This window comes from Toxotes jaculatrix, chromosome 4, assembly GCF_017976425.1.
Source record: "Toxotes jaculatrix isolate fToxJac2 chromosome 4, fToxJac2.pri, whole genome shotgun sequence".
Lineage (NCBI taxonomy): Eukaryota > Metazoa > Chordata > Actinopteri > Toxotidae > Toxotes > Toxotes jaculatrix.
Window position 1 is genome coordinate 4,215,952 of NC_054397.1, and position 18,187 is coordinate 4,234,138.

At 43.5% G+C, this 18,187-nt stretch overlaps 1 protein-coding gene across 1 annotated transcript; it reads left to right on the forward strand.

Moving 5' to 3' along the window:
* The first annotated feature begins 2,028 nt into the window (after positions 1 to 2,028).
* LOC121181058 (calmodulin-regulated spectrin-associated protein 3-like) lies at positions 2,029 to 18,074 on the forward strand. The gene is made up of 19 exons (XM_041036839.1): positions 2,029 to 2,164; positions 6,120 to 6,397; positions 6,993 to 7,133; positions 7,572 to 7,658; positions 7,839 to 7,874; positions 8,409 to 8,456; positions 9,512 to 9,650; positions 10,005 to 10,144; positions 10,741 to 10,834; positions 10,948 to 10,999; positions 11,259 to 11,320; positions 11,410 to 11,440; positions 11,616 to 14,094; positions 14,209 to 14,330; positions 14,426 to 14,712; positions 14,815 to 14,914; positions 15,748 to 15,860; positions 15,973 to 16,091; positions 16,313 to 18,074. The coding sequence occupies exons 1-19, from the start codon at positions 2,029 to 2,031 to the stop codon at positions 16,640 to 16,642; spliced, it is 4,794 nt and encodes a 1,597-aa protein (XP_040892773.1). The 3' UTR covers positions 16,643 to 18,074.
* The last annotated feature ends 113 nt before the right edge of the window (positions 18,075 to 18,187 follow it).

The window sequence follows — 18,187 nt, forward strand, 5'->3', positions numbered from 1 at the left end:
AGTAAGGCGTCAAAATCGGCCAAAAAAGTCAAAAAATTTTTTGACCTCAAAATGTCATAAAAAACGTCATAGTATAGTAAGGCGTCAAAATCGGCCAAAAAAAGTCAAAATTTTTTTTGACCTCAGAATGTCATAAAAAACGTCATAGTATAGTAAGGCGTCAAAATCGGCCAAAAAAAGGTCAGTTTTGTAAGACCTCAAAAAGTCATGAAACGTGTCATACGACCGTAAAGCATCAAAATATGCCGAAAAAAGTTATACTTTTATACTCCAGCGTTTTTAGTGCTTGTGCATGCTTGTGTGCGTGTTTCGTTTATTTGGTGTGGTTAAAATGCGGAGAGTAATTTCCCCAGGAGGGATCAATAGAGTAATTTTTTTTAAAAAATGACACAGACATGACACTGAGACAACCCATTGCGTGAGTACTTTTACTTTAAAAAAATACTCTAAAGTAAATTTAAAAGTAATCACTTTGTACTTTTACTTAAGTAAGATTCTTGATGTAGTACTTCCACTTTCACTTGCGTAAATGTTTTGCGGGATATTTGTACTTTTACTTAAGTACTAAGCTTCAGTACTTCCTCCACCACTGTTGCCACAGTACTTTAGCTTAGTACAGCAAAGTTTGCAGACAACATATGTCCTGTCGACGTGTTTAGAACTCCTGCCATGAAAATCAAAATGCATCCACACGCTCGCTTTTCGCCCAGAAGGAGCTGGATGGATTGGTTGGCTGTTGGATAATGTTTTAATTTTTTTTCCGCCCGTTTCACACGCCTCTCGTCTTGCTAGCATAGTAAGCTCACTCGCTGGCTCTGTTACAGAGTGTGACTGACTGTTAGTCAACACCTCCCCCTTGCGGTTAAATCCTGTATGACAGCCAGTAACTGTAGAGTCACTGCTGTGTAGTACCAAAAAAATAATAAGAATAATTTTTAAAAAATCGATCTTTGGAAATTTAATAATCGACTCATAATCGTCCATAATATAATCGCAATTAATCAATAATCGATTTTTTCACCACTCCTAATGTTAAGGGTCCCAGTAATTCATGACCGTGTGACAGTGCTAAAAGTGAACGAAGTATTATGGAAGAAGCTGTGGAGGGCAGGCTGGCAGTGCTGATTACAGCCAAACAAGAGGGCGCCGTTGGTACTTGTCCATTGTTGAGTTCTGGCTAACAAAGTTAAAACAATCATTTTCACGCAATTAATGGTCTATGATTCCACTTTTATTGCACGTTTTTATCAGTGGGAATAAACCAGAGATTGTTTTCTTTGTTTTCCTGTCCTCAGACAAATTTGTGTCTGTCTTAACCTGTCTTTTTTTGACATGCATATACAGAACATTGAGACACAAACAAGATATATTTTATATCTATATATTATTTTATGCGTCACTTTAAAAAAAAAAAAAAAAAGCTTTAGTGTTCTAAATTCTTGTATTGCTGGGATATATGCGTATACTTCTGCTGATGGGGGCGGGCGTGGGTGTGAAGTCGGTGCCTTGCTCAAGGGCTCCTCCACGTGGAGGAAGGGGGACACTGACTGTGACTTATTTCCCAGTCTGAATTGCTGTCACTGGCAAAAGCGGCGAGGCTGCTCTTGCCCCAAAATGAACACAGAGCTGAGGGAAGGAGGCGACACATTAGGCCCGTTACTGCTTTCACATGAATCCAGAACATGAAGGATCTGAAGAACTGGTTTTCTGAGACATCTCCATTGGCCGATATGTGACGTTCATGTTGGCGTAGCGCCGGGTGATGGCATAAGTGAGGTTTTTTTATTCTCCTTACAAAAGATTTTTGATTAATTTACTCGTCTAATAATAGAGCTGTTTTACTGTAAATTTACCCTTTGTGTTTAACTTTTTTTTTGCAGGCATCATTCATTTTTTTCAGTCTGCGTCTGCATCACAGGGTCCTCCTCCATCTGTCCTCCTCCCCTTCCTCCTCCATACCTCCTCCTCACATTTTCCCGGTGCGGTGCTGCTGCTGCCTCCGCGTCCTCCGTGCGGCACAGCGCGGCCATGGTGGACTCTTCCAGCGCGATGAAAAAGACCTTCTCGGTGCCGGAGATCAAACCGCTGGACCAGTACGACTTCAACCGGGCCAAGATCTGCGCCAGCGTTCGGTGGCTGCTGTCGAAATCGTACGGCTCTGCAGGTAGACCCCAGTCTGCTCGCATCACTCAGGCGCTGCTTGGGTGGGGCGCTTAATAATTTATCCTGCTATATATGGAGCTCGGAGTTTCTCGTTTTATTTGGCGTCTAGGGGAACCTCCAGCATCCAACTGCTCAGCATCCGTCGTTATCAGTCGCTGCCCCGTTGCTTACAGTTAACCTGCTCGTTCCGCCCAGGCTGTGCAGCTTTGCCACCGCATGTATGTTATCGTATTACTGTGGAGGATTTTCAGCCTAGTATTGACACGAATATGAGGCTTGTCAGAAGGAATCTCCTCAGTGGTGCGTGATGCGCGGAGGAACTAGAGGTTGTCATCGCTGCAGTGCAACAAAGCCTTTTGTCAGAGCCGCTACATCAGGCCCGTGGACGGGTTCACCAGGCAGAATATGATCCAGAGACAAAATGCCTCCTCATTTTATATATTAACAAAAACCGACTGCAAAAATATGTATATACAGCTTCTGTGTGGGCCGGCTGTAAATGGGTCAGGATCGCATAATATTTGTGTCAGTGTTACGCACGCACGCTGGGCTATAGCGCGTGGCACAGTGAAGGTGACATAGTAGGTCTTATAAGACAATGGAGTGTTTTTGGTGGTAACTGCCGCAAAAGCGTCCAATTCATTAACCACTTAAGAATATTTCTGAGGATTATTGCTAAAAAATATAGCGTGTGAGAAACGCAGAGGCATGTTTTTCACGCGCACATACTTTTTCCAGTGGTCAGACCAGGTGTAGCAATGGCCAGGACAGACTCGAGAACAGTAACGCGATCACAATTCAATGCAATCAATTTTAATCTCACTGATATAATTAGTATGTTTATGAAGCTTCCGATGTTGTGCTTTTGTTGACATAGAGCCAGAGACATTGATTAATTTCTGTGGTCTTTCTACAGTTTGTGGCAATGTTGTATTGGATGACATCATACTGCAAAGGTGCACCTAGCTGGGGGCTGCAGTCATTGATTATCATTATTACTGATCAGTCTGTCATGGCCATTTATAATCTATAAAATGTAGAAAAGAAAGAAAGAAAGAAAGAAAATAGTGACATTTGATTATCATACATTCCAAGAGCCCAAGATGATAAGAACAGAGAAAAATCAGCAAATCCTGCCCCAGATTCTGGGACCTGACTATGTTTTGGTTTTAATGTATGATTGATGATTAACCAAATTGATTAATTGATTGTTAATTGTGGTCCAGATATATATTTGTGGACTAACAGCGACTAATTGTTTCAGTGCTGTTTCTCTTATTTTGTCCACCTCAGCTGTTTGTCAAGACCATGGGTGCAAATGGCAAAGGTCAGCCTCTGCTGACTAACACAATGATGTCATAGTGTAGACTGTAGACTGAAAGTGCAATAGTAAACTTACATAAAGTCGTCCTTTATGTAATAAGCCATGGTTTTTTTTTTATGTAGTAATAGCTTTAGACAGAATTTCACGTCATATTTGTATTTGTGCCCAGTCAACGAGTCAGTGGGACAGGAGGAGCGATGAGCTGAAAACCTCTCAGCAGGGAGGCTTCATTGTCTGTCAACTGCTGAAAATGCCCAGTGGGTGCCTCATAGAATTTTAATGGAAGCCCAAGAATAAAAATAGCACTAATAAAGCCACACATGGGATTCATGTGTGGCATGTACATGTCCTGTAGAGGCACCCATATAACATCAAACATAGATATTGCAAAAATTAGAATGAGCATTTTTCACAGTTTTCTGACATTTTATCAACAAAACAATAAATTAATTAATTGATCAGTCTGATTAGTGCCTGAACACGCTCATAAAATCCATACGTTGTCTTAGCTCTGCTGGCCTGTCTCTGTTTCTACTAGATCAAATTAGTATTATGTTAAGTGGGTTAGCTGGGTCCTACTCTGCAGTCCAGGCTCATTGCCTCTTCTGTGATTGGGACAGAATGGCTGCTTTCCATTTCCACCGTTCCCATAGTGACGGCAGTCCTACTTCCTTCCAGTGCTGCAGAGTGTGAAAGGCGATGGTTTAACCCCAAACGGTGTGTGTCAGACTGCAGTGGAGTGTGTTTTCAAATTGTTGTTTATGTAGTGACACACATAGATGATTTCTCTTCTCTTCTCCTCTCTTCTCTTCTCTTCTCTTCTCTTCTCTTCTCTTGAGCAGCAGGGAGAAAAGGGAGGAAAAGGATGGGAAGAAGGAGTTAGTTTCATAAAAAAAAGGCCTTACAACAGTAGGTTACAGAGAGAAAGGAAAGAGGAGGCAGCTCTCATTACAAATCATAAATAGATGTTTATGGACAGACACACAAAAAATGGTAAAGGCTTAAAGGGAAAGAGGATTGACTGAAAGAGTAAATGGAAGAGATGTAGACTCTTGATATTCCCTTTAAGAAGTCCACCTCAATCTTCAGGATTATCCCGAGTCGATGTGCAGTCGTCCAGAGGCTGCAGAGTTGGAATATGGGTCAGTCAGGAAAGTGTGTGCTTCTGTGTGTCCACTGTGTGCGTGTGTCTATGAAATGACACACTCATCGTGGTCTGAGCTTCTTGCACATCATAGCTTTCTTGACATGCACACACACACTCTTGTCTGGGTAACCTCGCTGAGCTGTTCATGCAGATGATGACATTATCCTCTCCTGCAGGCTCCCTGCAGTCAGACACTTACTGTCGCCTGATTTCCATTGTGGAGAAACTTTTACACTTTTATACAGTAGTTATGTAGTTTTCTCTGCCAGAACAGACAGTACAGTGGAGCTGCAGTCTCTTGGCGGCAGCCTGTGTGACCTCTGTAACCTTTTCCACATGGGACAATGCCTTGACACAGCAGTTCTATACATTGGCGTAAGAGTAGGCACTGCTGTCTTTCTTAGAAACCAATGCAGGAAAGGTGACTCATTTTTCCCCCCTCTCTATCTGCAGGAAGGCAAGAAATATCTTATGTCTGCATGTGTCCTCACACGCAGCTCAGAGGATGTCCTCCAGTGGATGAATGAGTGCCACCACTCAAAAATCTCTGCCTCCTGGATAATGATTGAGTGGACTCTTTTTAGCTTGGAATATCCATCCACTGAAATATTAATTTTGAGCTCTTTTGAATTTGAAAGCACGGTTATTTCTCTGCTTCTATACATTAACAACAGTAAGACACTTACAGCCGCCATCCTTTCAGCTCTTACTTCCTTACTTAAGCATGTCAAGTGCTCATAATGATAATGCTTACATGCTGATGCTAGTGTAATTTGTAAGTTGATCACCAGCATCTTACCATGCTAATATTTGCAAATTAGCAGGAAACACAATGATATGAGACAGCAGGGGTTGATGGGAATGTCATTAGTTTTGCACATATTTGTTCATAAAGTATTTGAGAAATTGAAATTTTGAATCATAGGATCAAAATGGTTAGTACAAAGCATCCCGAATGGACATGAATGTGTTTACCAAATTTTCATTAAAACCACAAATGTGAACCGTATGATGGCACTAGAGGAAAAGTCAGGGGACCATTAAAATCAGTATAATTCGTCATGTGGGAACCATGAATGTCTCCACAACACCTTGTGCCAGTCTGTCAAGTAGATATTGGGATATTGCACAAAATAAGTGTAAACTTTGACTTGCAGATGGTGGTAAAGGAAAAGCCAAAGGATCACCAAAAGGCAATAGGATTCATCCTCTGGGGACCATGAATAATGTGACACAAATTTCATGGCAGTCCAGCCAAAAGCTGCCAAGACATCTCACGAAAATCCAGAAATGTCAACCTCATAGTGTCACTAGAGGAAAAGTTATGGGATCAGCAAAGTCATTAGGATTCATCCTCTGAGGACCATGAATTTCTGTACAAATTTTCATGGCAATCTATATAGTTGTTTAGATAGTACAGTCTGGATTGCTGTTAGCATGACTGAGGAGCTCACACAGTTGTCTTCTCTCTCTCTCTCTCTCTAGAAAATGTTCCTGTGGAGTTGCGAGAGCCACTTTACAAAGACCAGTATGAACAAGAGCACCTCAAACCGGCCGTCTCCAAGCTGCTTCTGTCCCCAGAGATTTACTGCCGAGCTCAGGCCCTGCTGGCCCAGGCACACGGGGTCTCTTTGCCAGCGTCGCAGGGGTCCCCGGCTGACAACTCTGCCCTGCTGCAGTTTCTCATTAAGAAAGGTTTCACTCCGAAGGTCCAGGATGTAGATATCACAGAGGAGGATCTCAGCAATGTCCCCATCAAGACAGTATGTGTGTGTTCTGTTCTGTAGTTTTTGTTTTGATTTCAGTCTGCCTGGTTTGGTTTGTGGAGTGGAGAAAGAGGTACTTCCATAAAATAATGGAAAAATACTCCAGCTCCTGTATTCAACATTTTAATTTAGTTTAAAAAAAAATTTCCCCGTGCGTCCAAAGCATCACTTAGTTTGATTAGTTGAAGGAAGCAAGGAGAGAAAGGTGGACAGACAGAAGGAACAACAGAAGGAAACCAGGGAATGAAGAATGAAGGAAGGACAGAGGGGAAAAGGTTATAAGGAAGGAGATACAGAGAAGGAAAGAACACAATGCAATCAGTGATATTTAAAGACATTTAAAGAGTTTGTTTCAAGTTGAATGTAAAATCCTTATCTGTATGAGTAGCACAGTCAAGTAAAGGTGATATGGGAGACTGAAAGAGACACAAGATGACTACAAAGGATATGTCCCTTTGTAGTCATTTTGCATCAGCTAGCATTATAATTGAAATTACACTTTCCATCTCTGTATATTTCTTTCTTGATCAAATCTGTCACTGTGTGTTAAAGAGGCTGAGGTGGCTAAGTTTTTTCTCTCTGATTGGTGCAGAAATCTCACCTTGCCCTGATTGATGCTCTGATGTCACTGGCTGCCAAAGAGACGGTGGGTCGGGTGAAGATGGCGGTGGAGGCGGAGCAGATGGGCGTCGGGGCTCCATGGGAGAACGCTCTGCTCTTCTGGGTCAACAGGGTGAGACCACGTTGTTCCCCTCCTCATTCATAAATATAGGTATTTGACTAAAGGACAGATTCACATTTTCTATTTAACCCTTATTAAAATATTGCTTAACATCATAATGTAATCATGCAAAAAAAATAACATCACTGATACCTTCAGCCTTGAGATGTTTACCGCTCTGCTGCAGCTTACCAGTGAAGTTGTTAGGCCTTCAAAAACAAGCATAGATATCATTTTAGGAAACTGGATGTTATCTGGAAAATCATCTTATTGGTTTTAACAGTAACAGGTGATCTTTTTTTTTCATGGAACATGTCATGGGGATGAAGCCTTTTTAATTTTTTGTATTTTAATGACGAACTTTAACTTAAAACTCTCTCATCCTGTCTTGCACACTTGGGGGAAAAACGATGAACTTGTCCTTTAGCAGTAGTTTCCTTGTGCCAACAGCTGAACCAGAAGTTGAGAGAAAGCACAGAAGAAGAGGAGCCCATCAAGTCACAGACGTGTACAGACGTGCAGCCCGCTCAGGAAACGGTAAAAAAAAATACCTGCAACACACACACACACATGTACACACTCAGTCATATGCATGATGATTTGCCATAAAGCAACTGTCTGTCATTGCTGTGTCGCTGAAGCTTCTAACATCGACCTTGCTCTGCTTCTCTGTTTTCTCTCCCTGGTTTATCTCTGTCGTGCCATGCTCTCTGGCAGTGTCAGTCCACCCGTTGGTACTGGAAACTAGTCCCCGTAAGTCTACTCTCCTCCTGCCTTTCTTTCTCTCTGAGTCTGTCTGTCTGCTATGGCTGACATTATTGTGCCTGCTGGAAATGTCACACATACCTCTTATCTGTCCCATTACGAAAAGTGCCTTTGTGTACGACCTTTTCAACTGACTAATCAGATGCCATTGAAATGTCCTGTAATTGATTATTATTATTATTAGTAGTATTATTATGAACTGATGATGTTTTGGACACTGAGGGTGTTTCTGACTTTTTTACATTAAGTCATCAGTTCCATCTCAATCTGTCCAGATTATCAGAGCGGAGGGGGAGAGGGAGATGTTGGAGAGGAGGGAGGGTGGCGAAATTACTTTCCTCGCTGATTATAAAACTGCCTCCGCGCATCCTTTGTTTGCCCCCCTTCCTCTCCTCCTCCTCCCCTATCGCACCTATCTCCCTGAGCGGTACCATGTGACTTTGCGGTGTGGCGGTTCCCACGATGGTCGGCCCCTTTGTCATTTATGCTTGTTTCCCTCTCTCTGCCATCCCCCCCATCCAGCATGCTATCGCTTTTTGTTTGAAGGAGTCGGGGAATAAGCCGCCAGTGGTAACGTATAACACCTCGCTCTTATCTCACCCTCATCCTCCACGTCTCCCGTAGCAACGCACTCGACTGACTGACAGACTGACCAATCGCCACACCTCTTCCACGCTGTTGACCAATGACTGACCGACTGACTGCAAACTAATCGCCACTCCAACCCCGAGGTTGGATGGATCCGTTAAAACTCATTAGGTTTTAACACTATTTATCCACATTTATTTATGTTCAGCTGCTTTTCTTTAAAGTGTGTTACAAAGCCATGTTATAGGAGGCATAATAAGACCTGGAGCTGATCTTTGATGGTGAAACTTTTATCCTTGTACTCCTGCAACAAGGCTGTGGAACATCATTTAACATAAGTTACAGCTGAAGCACTTGCACATTTGTTTTTTGGTGTATTTTCTCTTATGTGCACATTTTTAAAAGAGCAACACAGCATCTGAGCTGTTTATCCTGAGCCCTTTAAAAAAAAAAAAAAAAAAATCTGATTGCATAGTTTTTACCTGATCAGAAGAGAAGTCTCACAGTGTCGTCAGTGCCTGTTTCTGCTGCATGGACACTGGAGATAAAACGTGCTCATTTTCACTTATAATCACTGACATTTTTCTACCCATGGATGTCTTTCAGTTTTTTTTGTATTGCCTCGTTTTTTTAACCTTTGCACTGCACCTTCTGGTTGGAGTGTGTGTATGTATGTGTGCTTATGTTTCATAATTGGGGCATCACTGGTCTTGCGCTTTTGTTTCTGTGGGTTTTCTTCTCTTTGCAACTTTCCCCGGAGTTTGGCTGGCTTCACAGTTTGAGTCGATGGTTTTATTTGTTGTCTGAAAGAAGGACAATCCTGGCTGGTTTTACTTTTTTTGTCACCATTCTACAGTAACTCTCTTAAACGTAACGTGAACCTTTTTTTCTGCATCTGCCCTACAATCTCTCCCCTCTTTCTCTCACTTGCCCATTTACTGTTTCTGTTTCCTACTTGTCTTTGTACAATGCTTCCTCTTTTTACCCTCTTGTCTTTCTCATCTTCCTCCTCCCCCTTCCCTCTCTTTCTTCTCTAGATCCGCTATAGGAAGGACAAAGTGCAGTCTAAGCTGACTCCTACTTTTCCCCTGGTTTCTGCGGTCAAAGATCTGTCTAATGGCTGTGCTATAGCTGCTGTTTTGCACTACTACTGCCCCAGCTTGCTGCCTCTAGAGGGTACACACATGAACTCAGACGCTAACACGCACAAATACACATTCACGTTAGATGATGAAATATTAATACCTGGCTGATGTATGCTTCCACACTCCCAGCAGCTTGAAAAAAATTCCAATAAGTACGGTATTTTGAATGACTTACAATGACTTTGAATTATATACATTGAGAGAGCAATTGCGTAATGCGTTTTTTTGGAATTCACAAAAAAGCGCATTACAAGTTCCCTTTCTAAATGTTTAAAAAGCATCTGTTATAATACTTTTTGAATTAAAGCAATTATGTTTGATAACTGCTTCGCTGACACAGACCACATATTAATATGCTTATGTATTCATTTCCCTTCTCTTCCAGATGTGTGTCTGAAGGACACCATGTCGGTGGCTGACAGTCTCTACAACCTGCAGCTGATCAAGGAGTTCTGTGAGAGCAGTTTGCAGAGCTGCTGCCCACTCGCTGTGGAGGACCTGCTCTACGCTCCACCAGTTCTTCATGTAAGTACTATGATCTTCTACATTTTCACTTCTCTATTACTCATATTAAACATTTGCTACTAAACAGCATTAGTTAGAGTCTAACAATCTAATCTGCTCCATCAAGACTGTGTTGATGTGGTTTGATCAAATTGGACGGTATTCCTGTATTTTTAAATCGTCATGTGGAAATACTTCATTCCACCTTTTTTTCCAGCCAGTTTGAACCAGTGTGAAAAGCTCAGCCAAACACATAAATACAGTAATCTCTAATGTGAAATAATCAGAATCATAATTTTACCTTCGGCAGACAGTGTGTTCATTTAAAACACTATCGCTTAAGATAAGAAGCTGATTAAGGAAATTATGATTTTAGAGCTTTGACTATAGAACCATCAATATAAGATTTTTACAGACACACATCTGCTAACTGCGTTGACAGTCTAATATCTGTGTTGCTGTTTTGTCATGTGCTCAGCTGCATTAACAGACTCTGAGTTGTTGCTGTCCCTCCAAAACAAAGTCATCCCAACAATTTGCTGATTCCGCCTCTGAAATCTGACCTCATGTTTGAGTCTGCCACCTAATGTGCATTTTTTTATTTTTTTACCCTTCAGCTGAACATCATGAGCTTCATTACAGAGTTGCTGGAGTGGTTTGAGGTCAAGAAGCCTGATTTTGTCCAGCCCATACAACCCATCGACCTCACAGGTCTGTGACATACAGTGCGTTTCTAAGACATTCCTGTAATGTTGATGCACTGGCTCTTAGAGTGTTTGATAAATAAATATCCACCTCTGAAATTGCAGTTTTCTGTCTTTCAGATGTCTCGGGTTTACTGGACTGCACAAGTCCTGTCAGTGGGAACAGCAACAGGTATTTGAAGCATCCTGTGAACACCACACACAAAATTTGGACAGACATAAAAAAAAAAACCTCACACCTGTCCCAACAACCTGTCTCTCTCTCTTCTAAATTATGTCCCAGACCCAAATGAATTCCAAAAAGCCTCTATAAACAAAAGAAAGTAGGAAGAAATAAGAAGGAGAACCCTGATGTTTTGAGCTTAGAATCAAAGCTGTAACACAAAAAGTTATGAAAAAACAGCATTTTACTATTTTTTTTCCTCTTTCAGTGGTTCTCCGTCCTTTATCTTCAAACAACCCTTTGTGCCCATCTCTTCCCCAGTGTCACCCGGTAAGAAATACAGAGCACAGTGTTTCTTCATAATGAATTAACCGGAATAAACTTCTATAGACTCATTTATTTTTTATCTGTCTTTTCAGAGAACAAAAGTTGGACAAAGAAACAAATCAGGTAGCTACACTGAAAAGCTTTGTGTGATTCCTACAGTAAATGTTGTGTTGCTTTCATATTTTATCTTAATTTCTTTAATCTTCTTACTTTGGCTTCTGTGGTCTCTGCTTTTCCATACTGTATGGCACAACCCATCCATTGGTCCATCCTTCCATCATCACCCACCTCTCTGCAGTCGTCCTCTGTCAGCAGTGACTTTCAGCATCCCATTTGGCCTGGACAGTGATGTTGACATTGTCATGGGAAACCCAATAGATTCTGTCTTTCGCTCTGTCAGCACTGACAGCCTAACCACCGGCATCCCTGCAATGACCTCACCGGTGACTTCAGCAGGGATGACCCGTGTCCCGTACAGCCCTCCAGAGGACCTCAGCCACCTGGTCAGCGCTTCAGCCCCGTCGCAGCGGTCTTCCTGGGGCCCATACGCTCACACAGCACCACTAGGAGAGCTGCCAACCATTGAGGAGGCCCTACAGGTGGTTCATACCCCCAACAGCAAAGATCGGAAGAAAGGAAGGACGCCAGAGAAAGGTGGGAGAGGAGTTTTGGGAGGAAGGCCAGAGCCCAGGTTACGTCCCGAGGGAGCCCCAGCAGGTTTCTTTCTGCACTCTCCCGAGGAGGACAATCCCCAGCTGAGTAGCTCTGCTCCCTGTCGCTCTGGAGTGCTCTACCGGCCTGTTGGAGGAGAAGTGGGTGATACTGAAAGGCAAGGAAGGGGAGAGAGGAGGGAGAGATCAGGGCGGACCTCTGACATGTCACGTGACGATGACTCCGTTCTACGAGATGGCAGCGTGGACTCCTCTGAAGCATCGGATGATACCCCCAGGAATGCCCCTGGTAATATTCGACCCAGTAACGGTCGCCAGGGAAACCACAGCGCCAACAATAGTCCACGGATGACAAGCTTTGCTGAGCGACGAGACAGCAGAAGAAGACATCCCGCTGCTCCTGGAGAGGAGACAGCCTCTGCTCCAACCCCAACGACTCCAGGCACTCCACATACACCCTCGACCCCAGCAGGGGCTCCTGGTCGCCAGGACAGCCCAGGTCCCAGAGGCCCTGAACCAGGCTCTGAGGCCTGGGAGTTGGGGGCTCGTCTGGAGGAGAAACGCAAAAGCATTGAAGCCCAGAAACGGCGCATTGAGGCCATCTTTGCCAAACACAGACAGAGGCTAGGAAAAACTGCTTTCCTTCAACTGAAAAGAGAGCAAGGAGAAGGAGGTGGGGAGGGACCAGAGGAGGACAGCCTCACCCTGGATGAGCGCCTTACGCGCATGGAGGAGCAGCTGAAACAGGAGGAGGAGAAGGAAGAGAAAGAAAAGAAGGAGAAAGCAAAAGACGGAGAAAAGGAGAAAGAGAAGCTGTCTGTTTCCAATCCTCCTCGGTTAGAGAAGCAGGTCACATTCTCGATTGAAAGTAAGAAAGGGGCAGAGAAAGAGAAAGCAGGTGAAGCTGTCCTTGTTGAATATAATGAAGTGGTGCAGAAACTGAGTGAGGCTCTGCAGTCACTGCAGAAGGACATGCAGAAACTTACAGAACAGCAGCAGCAGCTCATGAGTAACCAAAGACCCAGAAATACACCCAAAACCACTCCAAAATCAACACCTAAAAGTAACGTCAAAACACCACCCAAAACTCCTCCACACACGCCAACAAAGACACCACCAAGAACCCCGACAAAGACTCCTACCAAGAGCAACAGTAAAGCTTGGGTGATCCCTGCCAATCCCAATCTCCCCTCTGCCTCCTCTCCATCACGGCGTTCTCACGTTCATTCCTTGTCCTCCTCTCCAAAGACTGTTATCTCTTCCTCCTGCCCTGCTCCTCGCACCAAGATTCACTCTTTCTCCACGCCTCGCAGCCCCAAACATCACTCACGCCCCCAGAATCAGCGTCCACACCCACGGCCCTCCGAACTCAAGTTCCCTCCTCTAAATCGTGTATTGGCACCAACACAGACTGTGGACACGCTCCCCCACTTGCGCCGTGTGTCGCCCAGCAAATGTCAGGTTCAGACCTCCTCATCTTTCCGTATTGGTGGCCCCCAGACTCCTCAGGAATCTCCTCAGCCTAGCCAGCAGCCACAGCCTGAGGAGAGCACCTCAGACACAGGCTCAAGTGAAACACCCACCCAGTTCAGCCTGGAACTGGAGCAGGAGGACGCAGAGGCTGTCGGAGGGCTCCCGGTCTTTTCACAGCCCAGGCAAGATGGTCCCAGGGCTGCTGGCGGCAGCAGCTCTGGTGCTCCTTCAGAGTGCTCATTTGAGAGCGAGACTTTGTCCCTTTCTGCTGCGTACAGCGCAGGAGGTGAAGGAGCGAGAGGTGGAGGTGCTGGGAAGCGCTGTAGCCAGATTGAGGTGTCACTATCATCTCTTGGAGGGCCAGAGGGAGGCAGCGATGAACCAACCGATGAAGGGCAGGAGTTTTCTTCTGATTCTATGAGCGATCACACCGAATCTGCTGCAGAACCTGCAAGAGAACAGGCCACAGAACCCTTCGATCCTATAGAGCAGCTGAACCTGGCTACAGAAGCCACGGATTTGCCAGAAGAACAAACTGAATCCAAAGAACACACAAGACAGACAGAAACTTTGGAACCAAGTGGAGAACAGAATGAGATGGAAACCAGAGGAGGAATAGGGCTCTTCTTTAAGGTGAGTGAAAAGGAAACAGGAGGAGAGGAAGTGAGGAGAGGAAAGTTTGCTTTGCATGCACATGAATTCTGTCATGACAGTTGGGCACATGATTGTGTTCTTGTGTGGCTGTAGGAGGAGGTACACAGTGAGGGGGAGATGGCCCAGCGGAGAGCTCTCCTGTTGGAGAGACAGCAGAAGAGAACGGAGGGGCTGAAGAAGAGGAGGCAGTGGCATGAGCAAGAGAGGGAAAACAGGTATAACACACCCACATGCATCTTAGCATCCCCAATCCAAGTTAACTCACAGACTCCAAAGCTTATCTGCGCCGATGTTTTACTTCTGTTCTCAGACCAGCATCTTTAGACAAGAGAGTAGCGTCTCCCTCAAATACACCTCCTGCGGGCACCACCTCTCCTTCCCTGACACCTCCTGCTACTCCAGCTCGACGTGGAGATTTCACACGAGGAGAGTACGCACGGAGGCAACAGCTGAGGATCATGGATGACCTGGACAAAGCGCTGCGACAAAAATCATCCAATCAAGGACGATCGTTGGCTAAGAAAACCCGCTCTCGACCCCGCAGCATGACCAGGGAGGAAACACAACTGTCTCTGAGTCCAGCCAAGGGCACAATTGGTAAAGTCAAGAGTGAATAATCAACACATGAAGTATATTAAGTAGAGTGTCTGTAGAGGATTTAATTTACTAAACTGTTTTCACGTCTTTATGTCTCTCTAGGCTCTAAGCTGACAAAAGTCTACTCTCACTCCTCCCTCAACCTGGCAGCAAAAGATGAACCAGGAAACCGTGGTAGTGACACCACTAAAAAAACCCAGAGGTATACTGCCGCATAGGTTGTGTGTGTGGGGCTTTACCCTCTCGTTGACACAGTTTTTAGTTTTTAGTATGGCTCGAGAGATGGCATTTCTGATTGGTTGGTCTTTTTAGCCCAGTTGTTTTGTAGAGTGAAATATGTCGCCACCTATTGGATTTATTGCCATGAAATTTGGTAGCGAAATCCGTATTTCCACCAAGGAAGCCTCTGGATGACTTTGCCGATCAACAGTTCAAAGTTTCCACCTGTCTAACATGCCAAACATTATATGCTGAATGTAAACTTGCCAACAATAATTAGATATTACAGGTATTACAGGTTAGTTAGTTCTAACTGAGAATACTTGGTGTCACAACACGGGGTAGAAACAGGCCTAGACTAGCCCCCAGCAGCAGTACTGTCACTTGACTCATTTCACACATAAGAATAAATTACACATGGTTACAACCAAAGAACTGGAGTTGTGCAAGGGCCATTGAAATCCTACCTCATATCCTTTTTTGTGATTTCGGTATTACTTTTTCAGGATCCATTCATCCAGACCCTTTTAGACCAATATTTACACAGTAAACACATTTTTTCAGTGTCACAAACATGTTTACAAAACTGTCATCCTGGATGGATGTCAGCTCATCATCCACTCAGCCTGACACATGAGATCAGGTCCAGTGTTGTTTCATTAACGAGAGCACTTGTCCAGTTCTTTGTTGTGAACCTTTCCAAGATGGGCAGAAAAGTGTAGTGGAGGGTGGGTTACAGGAATTGTTTGCTTATCAAGTGTAACACAGATTTGAGGTGATGGCCTATTGGCTCATTGTTTGACCTCTCTCCAACAGCCGTCCTGATTCACCTGCAGGCTGTGTGACACCAAGTAGACTGGTCAATCAGAACGGAGATAAGGACTGGGAGAGCGGTTCCAATGGTACCTCACCTGCCCCAGAATACACAGGTACAGTACTACAACTGTACGGTATCTCTCAGTTCTTGAGTACTATTCATTGCAAAAAATGCTTACAGTTGTACACATGGGTTTGCATAAACAAGCATGCCTGTGCTTTCAGGTCCAAAGCTCTTCAAAGAACCAAGCTTCAAGTCCAACAAGTTTATCATTCATAATGCTCTCACTCGCTGCTGCCTGGCCGGAAAGGTCAACGAGACACAAAAAAACAAGATAGTGGAGGTAGAGGATTCATTTTCTGCATCATCATTGTGTTCTGTATTCATTCTTTTCTTAAAATTTCTAACACAAATTAATTAAAACTTGCAATCAATTCTGTTACTTGTGTGATTTTAGGCACCAAACTGGATTATTTGCAAGAGATCAAAAAGATGAAAAACTAGTACACCAATATGATTTGTTGCATTTTTCTTTCTCTTATTTTAATCTTCCACCAACCTCAGGATATGGAGAAGAGTCCTGCCAACCACTTCCTCATCCTCTTCCGTGATTCCAGCTGCCAGTTCAGAGGCGTTTACACCATGAACCCCGACTCCCAGGAGCTCGTACGATTGGCCGGCGTGGGTCCCCGGGCAATTAGCTCCACCCAGGTGGAGTCCATCTACAAATACAGTTCAGACAGGAAGCAGTTTAGTGCCATCCCTTCTAAAACCGTGGGCATGAGTGTGGATGCCTTCACCATCCCCAGCCATCTTTGGCAAGGAGGAGCAGGAGCAGGAGGAGGAGGAGGCAGGAAAGGAAGCATCACAAAGAAGGCAGTTATTTCCAAGTGAGGACCAGAACACAACATAACAGTGACACATGATTAAAGTAAACACTATAATCACACCAGAATTATAGTGAGAGCTGTAGTCAAACATGAAAAACAGTGGTTTATATACACACAGAGATAAGCCTTTAGGCATGTGTGTGCATACATACACCTTACCTGTCTTGCCCTCCATTTTAGTAGTAATACAAAATATTGAAAAAATATTTTTACTCCCCATTTATGTGCATGAAAACATCAACAGCACAACTTCATTTCTCTTACCCAGCAAACAGAGACACACTCATTTCCAGAGTGTACAGAGGAAGGTTTTATAAAATGTAAGGTGCACAAGGAAAAGTTACTTTTAAAAAGTCTCTTTACTTATACTTTCATTGTTTGAAGTACAAACTCGAGAAATTACTTTTCTTTCAGAAGAAAAATGAAAATTTATTGTTTACTGAAAAACACTGACTTTCATAAGAAATAAGATTATTGTCTGATCCCTCTCTGGTTCTGTGGACTAAAAGTCCTGAAGTAGAATACCAGTTTTATACATTAAGCCAAACAACGGAGAAAATGCCTTCTCATGTCAGAGTGACTGGCAGGACCTTTATTTTGTACAACCCTCAAGTTTAATTCTGCCCACAACTGTCAGCAGGTGGATCAAAGCACATTTGTTTTGCAAAATTAAGATAGCCATAACCATATGATGCAGAGAGCAGAGGTGAACTTTGTTTTTTTTGGACTGAGTCAAAGATCTGTAAATGTGTCAGTGGTCTTCAGCGATGATTACCACAGCATGAATGGTTATTTACTGTATGTGGTATAAGCTTATTTCAAAATTATATCACAGTGAAAACTCGTGGTTTGATGAAACTATGTTGATAATGGATGAACGTATGAGCAACAGATGCCAATTAAAACAACTTTTGTATACCGAACTAATAGCATAATGAGGATGACGTATCATGCCAAGCTTACATTTAGAAGATTGTTTTGCACTCTTGGTCAGGGATGGGTTCTAATAGTCTGTTCCATTCTGGAAGTTAGTAAAATACCTGGATTTGCTCTGCGGCCATTGAAGCCCTTACCGAATCTTTCATTCACAATCTCTCTTAGATAGAAGGATAGGTGTTTGGCCTCAGGCTGCATCCTGTGTTACACTGTATTCTGTGACCTGTAGCAGAGCAACAACAAATCTGCCGTCTGGTAAACTGAATTGCATTGTGTATGTGGAGAAATCAGTAATTTAGTCGGTTTAAGCTTTTGTGAAACAAAAACAGTACACACTGTGTTCTTTTAGCGAAGATATCTTCAGTTTCCTCACAAACAAAACTACAGGATCCGATAAAGGATTCCGATTCAGTGAAATGCTATTGAACCCGATCCCTACTCTTTGTAGAGTGCACACAATTAAAAATTGGTGTTTCAGACCAGCATTCATGTATGAAATAACAGACCGGATTAAACTCCACTGATTCAGCTGTTTCTCTTGTCCATTCTTTTTTCTCCCCCTCACCGTTTGTCCTCCCTCTCTCTCTCTGTACATTGTTCACTTTTTCCTAGT

Excerpts from the sequence above, each read along its gene's own strand:
- LOC121181058 (XM_041036839.1), top strand. The coding sequence starts at position 2,029 with ATGGTGGACTCTTCCAGCGCGATGAAAAAGACCTTCTCGGTGCCGGAG. Across the intron at positions 6,398-6,992 it reads GCAATGTCCCCATCAAGACA|AAATCTCACCTTGCCCTGAT; the intron begins GTATGTGTGTGT and ends TGATTGGTGCAG. Across the intron at positions 14,095-14,208 it reads GAATAGGGCTCTTCTTTAAG|GAGGAGGTACACAGTGAGGG; the intron begins GTGAGTGAAAAG and ends GTGTGGCTGTAG.